General features: G+C 36.0%; 1 protein-coding gene across 1 annotated transcript in view; it reads left to right on the top strand.

Annotated features, from left to right (window-relative positions):
• Positions 1 to 15,421, top strand: part of Sntg1 (syntrophin gamma 1) — a 731,705-nt gene that overhangs the window by 422,820 nt on the left and 293,464 nt on the right. Inside the window, exon 4 of the mRNA XM_051159373.1 lies at positions 10,439 to 10,573. Coding sequence (XP_051015330.1) covers positions 10,439 to 10,573 — 135 coding nt within the window. The remainder of the gene's footprint in view (positions 1 to 10,438; positions 10,574 to 15,421) is intronic.

Raw genomic sequence — 15,421 nt, forward strand, 5'->3', positions numbered from 1 at the left:
CTTACTGGAGAATCCAAAATCAGGAGACCCAGGGAAGATGCTACAGAAGCTCCAAGAAACCGAAGGTTTTAATCTAGGCTACAATACCAAGTAAAGTCATCAGTTACAATAGACAGAGAAAGAAAAACATTGCACAATTAAATAAAACTGAGCAATTTCCATCTATCAGTCCAGCTATACAGAAGATCATAGGAGAAAAACTTCAGTCTGAAGATGTTAACTATACATCTAAGAAAACATACAAAAAAATCTTAGGAAAATCAAACAAAGAAGAAAATAGCACACCATAACAAATACTTCTCATTGATATATATCATATTAATAGTATCAATTATTCAATCAAGAGGCACAGAGTAAAAATTAGATTAGAAAACAGGATCTATGAATTAGAATCCATGCTTGACACTGCTCAGTTGTCTCAAAACCTGAGATGGATAAGTCATGGTCGTAGGGGAAAACTATATACTATTGTTCTCCTAAAGAGTATAGCAATAAATTGATTCCTAATGACAAATGACTATGCACATAGATCTATACTGATAGATCAGTGCCTCAGTTAGTCATCATTTGGGAAGCATCTTCTTGAATTATATAGGAACTAATGCAGAGACTTACAACTGGACAATGAATAGAGTGAAGCATATCAGACCACTCAGTGTTAAGTTGTATGTCTTCATTAAACTCCTCCCCTCATGGCTCAGGGTTCTCTGTAGAAAAGAAGGTCAAGGGATAAATGCCTCCAAGGAAAAAATACCCCTCAGACGTAACAGGACTGATGTAATTAATGCACAGATGACCTCACAGAGACTGTAGCAGCTCACATAGTGCCAATACAAAAATAAAAATAAAATCCTCAGTAGATTTTTGTGGTCACATATATCTTTTTTGGGGCATTTATTTTTCTTATTAATTTTTATTGCATAGTTTAGTTTCTGATTTTTTGTTTATGTTTGATTTTTCTTCTTTCTGTTTATTTATGGGTTTTTTGTTCATTGAAGAGAGAGGGAAAAAATGGTGTAGAGCTGTGTGGGTAAGGGAGGTAGGATGGATCAGGAGGAGTTGGGAGATTGGAAATTGTGATCAGAATATATTGTAGAAAATCAAAAATTTTCAATAAGAAATGTCCTTATAGAAAAAATTCTGATGTATAGATTTGTGAAAGACCCCTATGAAAAGTTTTTGTTAAATTTAAAGATTTATAATAATCTTTCTGTACATGTCACATACATTTTTCAAAGTTTGGAGATAAATGCTTGCCAATGACCTTTATGTCAACAAAGAAAAAGGATGAACATATGTCATGAGAGTATACTAAAGTGTTGAGCCATCAATACATCGTGGTTTTTAATTCATACAAAATTTGGATTTGGTATATTTGAAGGCTGCTGGACAAAAGCAATCACGGGGAAGGGGAAAGCAAACCTCTCTATATAATAGTTAATCCTAGTCCTCCAGTTGTATGGCTTTAGGGGAAAATGATTCACTAGTTACAGAGGAGTCTGTTACTGAGTTTCTCCTCCATTGACAATGTGTTTACACTTGATGGGCATCTGAGCTCATAATATTTCCTGAGACTTGTATCAGTTAAAAGGGTGCAAATAACATGATATTATTTGCAAGATATGTGGAGAGTCATCCCTATTTAATTTGTACCTGAAAAAAATGAGGGCAAGCACTAGGGAGCATGGAACTAACTGTCTCCCAGTCCGGCTTCAGTCTGGCTTCTGCTTCTTTCAGGTTAGAGTTGGCTGTATGAGAGTAAAGTGAATTACTATTTCTCAACACACATTAAGCTACATGCAATTGATTATCAAATGATAAAATGCACACCCAATTTTTTCTTGAGGTTATCCATCTCTCTGTGTTATTGGTGCATCATTAGGCTCCCTTACAATTTGTTCCCTCAGTTTTCTTAATCCACAGAGGAACACTGAGTCCAAGGCTTCTATCTACCATTTTCCTGTGTGCTTTCCTCAATATCAATACTTTTTTTTCAGCAATATATACACTTAAAATTCCCACTTCCTCTACATCCTCTAATTTAAGAAAAAAACTTAAATAAGGTATGACTCTTGGGGATATCATTGATCATCCCATGTGGTATTATTTAATATATATATATATATATTACTTAATATATATATATATGATAACATTGATTAAATAGATGCAATGAGCTATTGGCAACAAAGCTATAATATATAAATGCAGGTTTATTGGAGAGGAAGGGAGAACATGTGCAGGGAGTGGGAGGAAGGGAAGGAGAGAGGGCCAGGAGATGGGAAAAGGGCAAGGGCAGCAAGGGCAGCAATGACAGCAAAGGTGACAAAAGAGTCACTGAACCCCAAATGTCTGGTTTATATAGTGAGTCTCTGGGAGAGGGGAAGCCCTGACCCTAGGTAGAGGGTAGGTCATACCAGCCACACCATGCCTCAGGACCTTACAAACACTATGATACATAAGTACATTTGAATATGCATACGTATATTATATAGGCATTTAAGTAAGCTTGTAAAATAATGTTTCCCTACTGTTTTCAAGCATACTTAGTGTTATTTATCTCTCCTCTACTCTGCCTCTGTATAACACTTCCTCCCTCTTCCCTAGTTAAAGTCCTTCTCTCCCCACTTTCCCTGTTATCACCTTCCTAGCACATGTCTCCTACTATCCCCATCCCTAAGGGACCATTTCCCTCCTCCATTGTTCCTTTTTTATTTCCTCGTTTCTTAGGTTATTTCATACTATATACTAAAACATAAAGATTCAGAGTTGTGGTCCACAAATTAAAGAGAACATGATGATTTTCTTTGTGGTTACTTTTTTCTGTATAATACTTCAAGTTCTATCAACTTAACAGTAAATTTCATTATTTAATTTTTATTTACAGTTGCATATGCAATGCTTTTTCATTATTCATTCATTAGTTGAAGGGCATTTAGTTTGTTTCCATTTTCTCTCTATTATTATTAAGGAGGCAATGGCTATACAATTATCTCTGAGGCAGAATATCAAAAAGTTTGAGTATATGTCCAGAAGTGGTATTTCTGGGTCTTATGGTATGTCTATTTTTACTCTTTTAAAGATTATCCACACTGATTTGCATAGTGGCTGCACCAATTTTTAATCTCTTTCAACCTAATACTTTTGGTCAGAGAGAATACAAGAGTCTCCCAAAACTGTACTGGCTTTTTACATTGACCATGCTTGTTTTCCAGAAGGCAAGACCCTATTCCTGAAATCAAAACAAAGCAAAACAAAACACGTTTTAGTAACAAATTGGAGTAATCCAACTGGAATGGATCTCAGAGTCTTCTCCATGAGAATTGGTCCTCAGTATTGAAAAGTGCTATGCTTTGCCAAAGAAGATGATCAGTAGTTCTGCCCAGCTATAAAGCCTATGATCACAAGTATGATTGGCTCATCAAGGTATCTCCTGTAAAAGTTGTTTTTATTTCCTCAGATGATGGGATGAGATGAGTGCTGTACCCAAGCTTACTAACATATGGCTTGAGATGAGCCCAAGTTGTTTATATATAACTATCCTCTGGCCTAAGCATGGAGTTTCTAGACTCCATACAGTCTAATCTTCTGCAAGCCCAGACCTTGAAGCCTTTATCTTCAGGCCTCTGCCTGCTAACTCAGGCCTAGAATGTTTTCAGCCTCTGAGACTGGCTTCTGAATAAGCTCACGCTTTCTAATTCTTTCTGAATTTTGGGTGGCTGGTTCAAATTAGCTGTTCTGGCTCAAAACTTCTCTTCAAGCTGACTGATTCAAACTGGCTTCTCTTGGATTTTCCCTGAATTGCTATGTTTGGAAAAACTGTCTCTGAGCCCCATGAACTGTATTCCTTTGCTGTACCCTTCTCTCTCTGCACTACTCTTAATTAGCTTCTCTTTCCTGTCTGTTCTTATGAGAGTTGCATATATTCTATCTCTGACTCATTCTGTGAAACTTTTCTGATTCTTCACTTTGTCTGTTCCTCAGACATACTTATTTGGGATTAAAGTTGTGATTAAAGGCATGTCTGTATTCCAGCCAGAGAGATTAAAGGTGTTTACTCCAGGCAGATCATACAGTAATTCAGAGTATGTCTGCATACCAGCTGGATCACATGGATCTAGAAGGTCTTTTGATGTGATCCCTTGCCAGAGCAGCCATGCTGTTGCATTAAAATTTCTCTGGGATCTCCAATGGTATAATGGCAGATGGCTTATCTGTCTAACTAGATGTAAAGCTTGCTTGATGGAAAGAAACTCATGCCTTGTAGGTAAACAACTGCTCGAGTAAGATATGTTCATAGGTACTAAATATTTACCAATGCAGTTTTCCTAAACTAATGTGATTTCTTAATTATATTTTAAATACTTCTCCTTATACCCACACTTACATGTAGCTTTCATTCCTCATCAAACAAAAAGTGAAAAACAAAACAAAAGAAACAAAAGACCACAAAAGTTTCTTTATGCAACAGAAGTCCACAACTAGTAACAATGCAGAGAATAAGTGTCTGTGGGATTCCCAACACAACACAGGATTAGCATATTTATTCTATATTTAGCATACCACTCTACTAAAGATCATGAAGTGGTGCTGCTTACTGGCTTGGTCCCGATGGCTTGCTCATCCAGCTTTCTCATAGAGCTCGGGACCAATACCTCAGGAATGGAATCACCCACAGTGGCTGAACCCTTTTCCATCAATCAATAATTAAGAAAATGCCTTACAATCAGGCCTTATGAAGTCATTATCTAAACTGAAGTTCTCTCCTTTCATATAACTTTCATTTGTGGTCAAATTGACATAAGACTAGCCAGCACCACAACATATTGACATAGTTGGGAAAAATTCCATAAGGTTCCGACATTGGATGAGGAGCTAGAGGTGCTCAATGACTGCAGAGAGAGATAGAGATAGAGAGATAAATAAAGAGAGAGAGAGAAAGACAGAGAGACAGAGAGAGAGAGACAGAGACAGAGACAGAGAGACAGAAAGACAGAGAGACAGAGAGAGAGAGACAGAGAATATCAATTTCTTCCAGAGGTGAGCTCACATATATAATCCTTAGTGGTCAGGCATGGACATGTATATTAGGAGTAATGCCAAATAAAATCATTAGTTTGTATACGCAGAAGAGACAATACATTTGAAACAAAAAGAAGTTGGAAGTAATTGAGGCCAGAAAAGAGTGAGAATGATTTAGAGCGGGTGCTCATGTTTACAGTCGTCAAAAACATGAAAAAATTTAAAATAAATAAGTTTAGCTGTGTATAGAAGTGCATGTTTTTAATCTTAGCACTCAGGAGACAGAGGCAGGCAGATGTCTTAGTTTGAGGCCAGCCTGGTGTACATAGTGAGTTCCAGGACAGCCAGGGCTATACAGATAAACTTGGTCTAAACAAACAAACAAACAAACAAACAAACAAACATTAGAAAACATAAGGTTAAACATCCTGCTTAACCTCTCACATCTCTATGACCCTAAAAGCCCTATAACATACAGTACACAAGGGTCTGAAACTTATCCTCTTCCAACATTCTTTGTCCTGTGACCACTTGATGTATCAGACAGGCTCAGTTTTTTTGGATATCTTCTGTCTTACCATTCTTGTCTCACATGAGCTATGCATTTCACCCTTCCATATCTTTAATCACTTCCCCTTCTTCATCAAAATGCATCTCATTTCTCACAATTGTTTCTTCAAATTATGTCACTTCTTGAATATGTATTCTGCTCGAAATGCATAGCACCTGTTTCTATGATACTTTCCACCAATTATCACCTGCATCTTATTTACATATGTATGTTTTAAAATAGTATGAGTATTGTAAAGTATTGTAAAGTGTTATTGTATAATTTAAGCCCAGTTTTATTAATGTTACTCAATATGTGAAAAAATAAGGACAATACGTGCAATAAACATCAAATCTCTACCCAGATCTAGCTAATGGACAGGACATTCTCCACAGTTGAATGGAGAGTGGGGTCTGACTTTCACATGAACTGTGAAGCCCCATATTTGACCACATCCTCTTGATGGGGAGGCCTGGTGGCACTCAGAGGAAGGATAGAAGGCTACCAAGAAGATATTTGATACCCTATGATCATATACAGGGGGAGCAGGTCTCTCTCAGTCACAGTCATAGGGGAGAGGAATAGAGCGAAGGTGGGAGGGAGGGAGGGAAGAATGGGAGGATACAAAGGATGGGATAACAACTGAGATATAATATGAATGAATTAATAAAAAACCACAAACAAAGCAAAACAAAACAAAGAGAAATGAGATTATTTTTAATTATGAACTGTTGTCTTACAAACAGAAGAATGGACAATGAAAATGTGGCATATTTGCACAATAGAAAATTATTCTTATTTTTTAAAAAAGAAACCATGATGTTTGTAAATGGATTGATGGAACTATAAAAAATTATCCTGAGTAAGGTAACTGAGACCAAAGAGATAAATATATACATTATCTTAAATGCATATGTTAGCTTTTAATCCATTTATACATATTAATAATATATATATATACATTCTTTAAGTTTATTAAAATATATGCATATAAAGAATACAAATAAAGTCACAAAATGATGCTGGCAACAATTCCCCAAGTAGGCATATTTCATCATCAAATCCAGTGTCAAGACTGATGTAATTAGATTGATGTCTAATTGAGTTGTTGGCCAAAGAGGCACCATGGAAACCCCTGACAACTAGGTCTATTGAGAAGACTATTAGTTGCTCCTCACTAACTAGATGTTGGGCACTATTGCTGAAGAATATATTTATGTATCTTATTTAACACAAAGAAGTTGAAGTGGTGTTTAACTAGAACTTTCACCACTACTTAACTACTGTTCAAAGAACTGAAAGGTACCTTGCAAACTACCAGAGGAAAAACCTAACAACCAAGTGTACAAAAACAAAACAAACAAACAAACAACAACTAAACCAAGCAAAATCAAACAAAAACAACAACAAAAAACCCTTTTCATTTACAATGGTGACTTGTCTACATTATAAGATGGTATAACAGTATCACAAATGTTATGAGTGTAAGCAACCACGCTCTGATTGGATTTAATGCCCAACCTAGAAGATGAAATCCATGGCAAACACTGCCTGATTTGCCAAAGATTTGAGACTAGATGGTCCATGGTTTTAGAGGAAACCTAATACTGTTCTTTTGTTAAAAAGAACATACCAATAAAATGGTTCCTAAGATATTCTGCTATGCCCGTATATCACTGCCTCACTCAGAAATGGAGAAGTGTCCTCTTGTAAGTAAATGGGAGCTAATCCAAATCCAGAGACCCACACATACCAAACACACAGAGTGAGAGACTTTAAACCAGTCAGTCCTAATTGGATGTCCTCATGAAGCTTCTGGTCTCAGCAATCAGGGAGCTATGTAGAAAGAGATGAGAAAAGATATAAAAGTCAGAGCAGATATATGGAAACAAATCAATGCAATCCACCATATAAACAAACCAAAAGAAAAAAAAAACCCACATGATCATCTCCTTAGATGCTGAAAAAGCATTTGACAAAATCCAACACCCATTCATGTTATTAGTCCTGGAGAGGTCAGGCAAACAAGGCACATACCTAACCATAGTAAAGACAATATACAACAAGCCTATGGCAACATCTGTTCTCAACTTCATATGGAAAAACAACACAACACCTGAATAGCTAAGACAAGTCTGTGCAATAAAAGATCTTAGGCAACACAGCTTCTCCTTGTGGGGTCTATAACATAGGGAGTAGGGACTACCTCTGACATGGACTCTGGTGTCCACTTGCTGATCACTTACCCATGGTGGGGCTGCCTTGCCAGGCCAAAGAGGAAGAGGATACAGTCATTCCAGATGAGACTTGATAGGTTGGGGACAGATCATAGGGGAAGAGGGCTTCTCCTTTCTGAGGACTAGGGGAGGGGGCAGGGGTGTTGAGGGAAGGATGGTGGTGCCTGGAGGAGATGAGGAAAAGTGGCTAAAATCTGGATGTAAACTGATTTAATTAAAAATAAAAAAGGAAGAAATGGTCAGAGCAGATGGACAACTGCAATAAAAAAGTGACTTTCAGATGTAAGGGGACTAATGCACAATAGCCTTTACAGAAACCTTAACAGTATTTGTAGGTCCTGCACAGGTTACCCTAACAGTATCCCAGAGCTGAGAGGGGGCCTACAGACACGAGCTTGCACTCCTAAGAAGGTGTTCCAATGGGCAACTGCTTGCAAAAGTAAATTAAGTTTTCTCCAATAGAGTCTCAATGAGCAAATAAACCATATTTTAGGGCTGGCTCCATGCCCAATAGTAATGGCCAACCCTCTAAAAACTCACTGTCACTTCTGTAGCGTTTTCTTTTCTTTTATCTCATATTGCTTTCCTTGGCCCTTTTAAGAATTGTATTAGTCCTTTGTATATTACATTTTATGACTCTGTTTTTATGTGTTTGTTTGTTTGTATTGTGTATGTGTTAATATATGTCTATGTATGTATATGTGTCTTACTTTCTTAAATTCTTGTTTCTGGTTTGTTGTCTAAAGAGAGAAAGAAGATATGGAGGTGTAGAGTTGGACAGCTGGAGAGTAAGGAAGGATCTGGGAGGAAATGAGATAGGGGAAGCTGTAATCAGAATATACAGTATGATACAATAAAATAGTATGGTTTAATTACCCAGAATATTGATCACCATTCAAAGGGGGAAAAACGGTTTGTGAGTCACTGGCAAACAAAAAATCAATTCCATATCTAAAGCACACATAATCTGAGGTGTTTATGGCAGCTGCTCCTGGAAGCTTTGTGAGACTTCACTGAAGACTTGGTTCTAACATACAACAAAACACTTTGTACTACATGTACTGTCTTATCACAGAAAGCCAACGCACACTGAGTGAAAAAATTAACTCACATTCCCAGCTACCATATGTAACAGAATGCAGAAGTTTTCACTCTACATATAGAACTATCTGTTCCTATAGAAACATAAAGGCTTAAATCTAGGAAAGAAGGCTGTTTAATATTTTATATTACCATACTTTAGTGTATAAGCATAACATTAATACACCTCTAGATCATGTGTGTCAGGATCGGTGATTATTTGAGTTGCTGACTTCAGTTTCACAATACATTGCGTGAACTTCAGCTTGAGATTAGAGAAGAATATACCTAATAGATTTGAAATGTTCATAAATGGTCTGTCAATTTTCCCCATGGTGTTCTCAGAATTGGCTGTTTCAATATATCAGTAAACTCCAAAAGAATCTGAAGATCTTCTGTGTCCTTAATACCAAATAATCAGCTGAGATTTAATCTTTGTGTACAAATAAACACATCCGTCTGATTACCATGCCCTTCTCAAAAAGAATAGTCCTGTAGGCACTAATGTTAAACATTAAATGTATTTGTGTAAACATTATAAAGAAATGAGCTTCAGCTAATTTTCTTGGATACGTATTCCAAGGTCATGCTTGGCATTTCTTATTTAACTACACACGGTCCTTGAATAAGGTGAATACACATTCCTGTGGATTTACCCACTAAGCCATGTACAGCTCAGTCCTTGTTAAAGGAAAGCAGCACCTTTGAAATGGTCATTGTTCCTGGTGTCTTCTTGACTCACACTAAGTGTCAGGAAGAACAAATTCAGAAGTTCTCAGTCTGTTTGCACAATTTCCAAAAAAGTGTATAAGCAAAATCATGAGTTTACAAAACCTCTCTTCTAGCTCATAATAAAATCTGTTTTTAAATATTTCTGTTCATTTATGTAGTTTTTAAAACCCTCATCTTCAACATTTTAAAAGTACAAGTGTGTGTGTGTGTGTGTGTGTGTGTGTGTGTGTGTGTATACAAATGCATGCTTTCATATGTGCTCACAAATAGAGGTGATAACAGTGGAAACGTAAATACTAAGCATGAAGTTTCAGTTTTGAATTTTATGTCAGAAACAGAAAGTAGCTTCATTCTTACTGAGGCAATGATAAGGAATGAAAATCAGATTTTAAGAATTATTCTTTTTTATCTTTCATTTTTATGGATATATATGTGTATCCAAAACTATAACTTACAAACGTTAAAAGGTTGAATTTTATGGAATATGAAATGTATTTTGATGGACCTGTTACCTTTATATTTAAAGCCTTACACGATAATTTCATTGTTTCTCAGTGTGAGGCAGCACCTTTGATGTGGACTTCCCCTCTGTGTCTCAGTGTGGTCTCTCTGGCATGGTCTTCATTATCTCAACTTGCATATTCCTTGAATTGATTATCCATCCTCTAGTGCCTCTGTGAATTCATGTGTGAATGACTGAGTGCGGTGCCCTTAGCTCTTAAGTGTTATCCACCACATTTTTTCTATACATAGTTGTGAGAAATATAACCTGTGGATTGAGTATTCTTCTCTCTCTCTTGCTTTTTTGTATCTGAAGACGAAGACAGGGGTTTGCTTGCTACAAGATGGTAATGAGGAGCCTTTTAAAGTTCGGCTACATCTCGCCAGAGACCTGCTGATGCTCCAGGAGCAGGATGTGCTGTGTGTGTCGGGTGAGCCTTTCTATTCTGGCGTAAGTAGCTCTTCCATTGGCATTATTTTGATTCTGCTTTTTGATGATGAACATACTTGCTCATAGAAAGATTTGAACATATTTTCTCATACTTTTACAAGCCAGTAAATGGTCCGATAGGTAATTTTTGTTCACACTGCTCAGTAAGCTATGCCCCCATTTAAGAACACTGTGCCACAGCACACTATAGAGACCACTCTCTTTGTTTACTGAGTTTTTGCTGCCATATGAGAATGAGTGATTTATGCATTTTCTTTTATGAGAGAGTACACGTTTGATTTAGAGTAATAGATCCCAATGGCCCCTGCTCTGGTCTTATGACAAAAGCACTAATTTTTAGGAGTGGTGTTGTATATAATGGTAGAAATCATCTTCTAGTGTCCTTGAAGAAAAAGACTCAAGGTAGTGCTTACTGATTTAAATGTAAATTATTTCTCTCCCAGACTATATCTGAATGGGTCTGCAGAACCACAGGATAGAATTATACAGGAGTAGTAAGTAATGAGCACTCACTGTTCTAAAAGATGTGTAATGCTCTGCTGACTCCAGCCTCAGGAAAAACTAAACCCAAAACCCAAAACCCAAAACCAAAAAAAAAAAAGTTTTTATAAACTCCATTGGTGTAGCTCTTAGTACTATATCGCACTATGAAAGACAATCCCTAGGTGAGATTTTCTTTTATTAAGTAAAATATTAATATAAAGCAGTAGACATTCTATAGGTCATCATTTGTTATGGACAGCATTACAATAGTATTGAAATATGTCCACACAAGTGGAGGAAATACATAGAAAACATGCAGGTACTCAGCACAGAGATCTAGTCTATGTTTTGCCGATAGACTAACCTTGCAGAGTGCTGAGGGTTGTGAACAGCAATGAGTTGGGGCGGAGCTCATATCTTTTCTTACTAATACCCTTTAGGAGTCACACAAAGTCTGAAATCAAAAGTTCTTTGCTAACTTAAGATAAGAGACATTCTGCAAACTGTTAACTAGTCTTTCTTTCACAGGCCATTTAAATAGTCCTAAGTCATGGGCTTGATGTCAAGGCTGATTAAACTGTTCCCATGAGCTTGCTCTTTTCCACTCTTGTGTCTTAAGAGAGCAGTACTTAATTTCTTTCTTTTTCTTTTCTAGACAGGAGACATGCTTCTTTTAACTCTGCAATAAAAATATTTTAGAGGTCCTAGATAATTATTTAAAGTTAGTTAAATTCAATAATTTAATGATGAAATTATAGGATTGATTTGTAGTTACAACAGCTGAAACACATAGATCCACTCTATTTTGCATGAAAATAGCAATGGGAAGTACAAAATGTAGTAAAGAACTCAGATTAAAGGAGAAGTTTCTCATAGCAATGCCAATAAAGGCAAAACAAAATGTTTGACAAAATTCATCAACCATCTATTAGAAACACTTTCAGTGAAATATGACAATGTTTTTGATGCAGGGTTGTAGTGATCATGACCAAGGAACTACAGAAAACCTCTACTTAAGACTGAAATCAGTTGGCAATCATCATGAGCCCTTGGTGCACCAGCTGGGGCAGCAATTCAGAGTGGATACATTTGCAGATTTATGATTTGGTACAGAGAAATTTCTAGGAAGTCTATAACAAATGGGCAATGCAAAATTTCCAAGCTTTTGAGGGAAACAAACAGTATTTTAAGATAATTATGTTTTTGTAACTAGCAACAAGCAATTAAAAACTGAAAGAAAAATGTAATTCACAACTTACCAAACTACAGTGTATTTAAGGATGAATTTGACCTGTGCATATTATCTATCCTGAAAGCTCCAGAACATAATATCTATCTATCTATCTATCTATCTATCTATCTATCTATCTATCTATCTATCTATCTATCTATCTAGGTAAAATAGTACTTATGGTTATTCTTTGTTTATATTTAAAGGGATCATACTTTTCTCCACAGTAGCTATTGAATAATAAACAATAATCATTTCTACATATTTCATGCCAAGCTTCTTATTTTCTGCTTTTGATAAGAGCTATATAATTATTGTGGTTTTCATTGCAATCTTTTGTAGGTCATGTTGAACATCTTCTGGTGTGGAGTGTTAATTCATATGATTTGCCATTTTTCAAATTTGGTTATATGTACGTGTGCTGAGCTATAAGAATTATTAGCATGGTTGCCTAAAGAACATCTGAACAATTATGATACCAGTGGACATTCTAAGAAGGCAGAGTGAAAGATCAAGGGACCTCAACCTTAGGCAAAAGTGAGGGCAAGTGGGGAATTCTGAGAGTAGGAAAAATGTTTTTTCTCAGAGAAGAGCCTCCTAATTGGTTATCTAATACTAAGTGGTCAACCCTGAGATCATATACATAACAGGTAATATTATACAAATTTAACAGATTGAATTTATATATTTAAGAGTGTGTGTGTGTATGTGTGTGTGTGTGTAACAACAATTAAATAAAAGTAGGTTATGAATTTGAAAAGAGAAAGAAGTATGCGTATTCCAAAAGAGTTCTTTACATGTTTTACAGAGTAATTTCTTGTCAGAGTATGACTTACAAACATTTTACTCAAACATATGGGCCTTGTTTTACTCTGATGAGATATCTTTTGATAAACCAAATGTTTCATGTTAAATTTGTCTAATTTTCTTGTAACAGACTGTCAAATATAATACGATCATTTCTTTCTTCTATCTTTCCTTTAATATTTATAGTTTAACTTCTATCATGCTTTGGCCCATTCTGAGGTAATCTCCACATGAGTGTATGGTATAACAAGTAGTGTAACAATATTCTTCTGTACTTGGACGAACAGCTTTTCTGACAAAGTTGACATCACAACACTTATTAATGGTTTGAATGCAAAAACCATTATAGTTCCTTCATTTAAACCTTTGGGTCATGAAACCTCTAGAATCTGAAGGGTAAACAGAAGATGTTCCCTGGGGTAGGCTTTAGGAAACATTCTCTGACTTTACTTCCTGTGTCACTACTGCTTTTTGGTCTAGTGAGATATCAGCCAGCTATGACATCGATCTCTCATATCTATCCCACTATTATGGTCTATACCCACACCTCATAAACCAAAATCAATTGTTCTCCGTTAAATTGTGTCGGCAGGTGCGATGGCTAATCTTGGTTGTTAACTTGAGACACCAGGAAAAAGAATCTCAGTTGAATCATTGATTCTATTAGATTGGCTATGGACATGTCTGTGGGGCATCTTCTTGATTGTTAAGTAATACTGAAAGGTTCAGTCTAATGGAAGATGTACCATCCCTGGGTAGACGAGCCAGGGATATATAAGAAAAGTTACTTAAGAACTATGTATGAATGTTGCAACAATTAATGGAAATAAAGAAGTCACGAATTTGAAAATGAGCAAGGAGGGGTATATAGAAGGACTTGGAGGAAGGAAATGGAAAGGGAGCAATGAGGAACTTATGGTATCAAAGAATAAAACAAATAGTGAACGAGAAAGGGAGACAAATATTAGCCCGGAAGCTGTATTCTCTGCCTCCAGATTCCTGCTTTGAGTTTATGCCTGGGTTTATCTCTATTAGGTCAAATAAACTGTTTCCCAAATTGCTTTTCGTCAATATTATATCCTAGCGATAGTGATGCAAACTAGGGCACGAGGAGTATGTTCATGGCAAAGGAAATAGTTACTAATGGGGCAGAATGATTAAAGTTAGTTGCACCACAGTCACCCTGGCCTCTTAAGACCCAGTCTGCTGTTTCATGTCACCAACACACTTTTTTTTTTTAATATAATGTGGGTTTGTAGCAGGTTTAGATATCAAGAGATGTGTGGCATCTGGTTTTGAAAAATTACTTTGGGTGATGGGTTCCTTAGTATTTCATACACATTATAGAATGAATCATTTTATTTGTACCAATAAAGCCACTATAGTGTTTATAAGGAACCACTGATGGCAGATCAGTAAGGGTTGTGTATAAGCCTTTGGTCCACTAACATGTGATATGTGCCTATGTCTTTATGTTTTATTTCTTTTTACAGTATCTTTTTGTTTTAGTGCGCAAGTCTTTGACTTCCTTGCTAAACTACTTACTGTTTTTTCTTCTTGGTTACACTGTTGAGATGTTGTGATATTAATTTCCTTTCTGGAGTTTTCTCTTATTAGGATTCTAAGTAATATTTGCTTGTTGATTTTGTATCTTGCTCCCTTGCTAAATTTACTTGTTAGGTTTAATAGCTTTGTGTACTGCTTAGGGTGTCCTACAGAGAAGATAATGTATGGTAAGACAGATAATTTATCGTTTTCTCCTATCTTTGATTTTATTTAATCTCTACCCTGTTTACAAGTATTTCCATGAATATATTTAACAAAAGTCGTAAGAATAGAATCCATGCCTTGTTATTGAAATTACAGAGAAAATTTCAGCCTTTAATCTTTTGAATATGGCATTTTCAATAGATTTTTCATATAGTGTCTTTACATTTGAAAATGGATTTTAAGTTAGCATACAAGATAATTCGATTTATTATTGAATTTTTTCATATGATACTTTACTTTCAAATGTTTTCCTCTTCTCTGTCCTCTTGACGTTGAATTTTTTCTTATGTTGAGGAAGTCTTCTTTTTTTCTTAGTGCCATATTCCAAACATACTTTATTTCCATTCATCTCTCTCTACTCCCTTTCCTCACCAAATAACACTGTGTGGTCCCCTCCTTCCCACTAATACTCCCCTTCTTTGTTCACATCACCAGCTTTCATTATTGATCTTTCTATCTTAAGATATCTTTCTCTGAATATGATTGGGATGAATAATGTATAAGAGAAGAGTCTACTTTGAAAAAACTAATTTCTTTTATTACTGGATTGTTGAGTT

The sequence above is a fragment of the Acomys russatus genome, chromosome 2, assembly GCF_903995435.1.
Source record: "Acomys russatus chromosome 2, mAcoRus1.1, whole genome shotgun sequence".
NCBI classification, from domain to species: domain Eukaryota; kingdom Metazoa; phylum Chordata; class Mammalia; order Rodentia; family Muridae; genus Acomys; species Acomys russatus.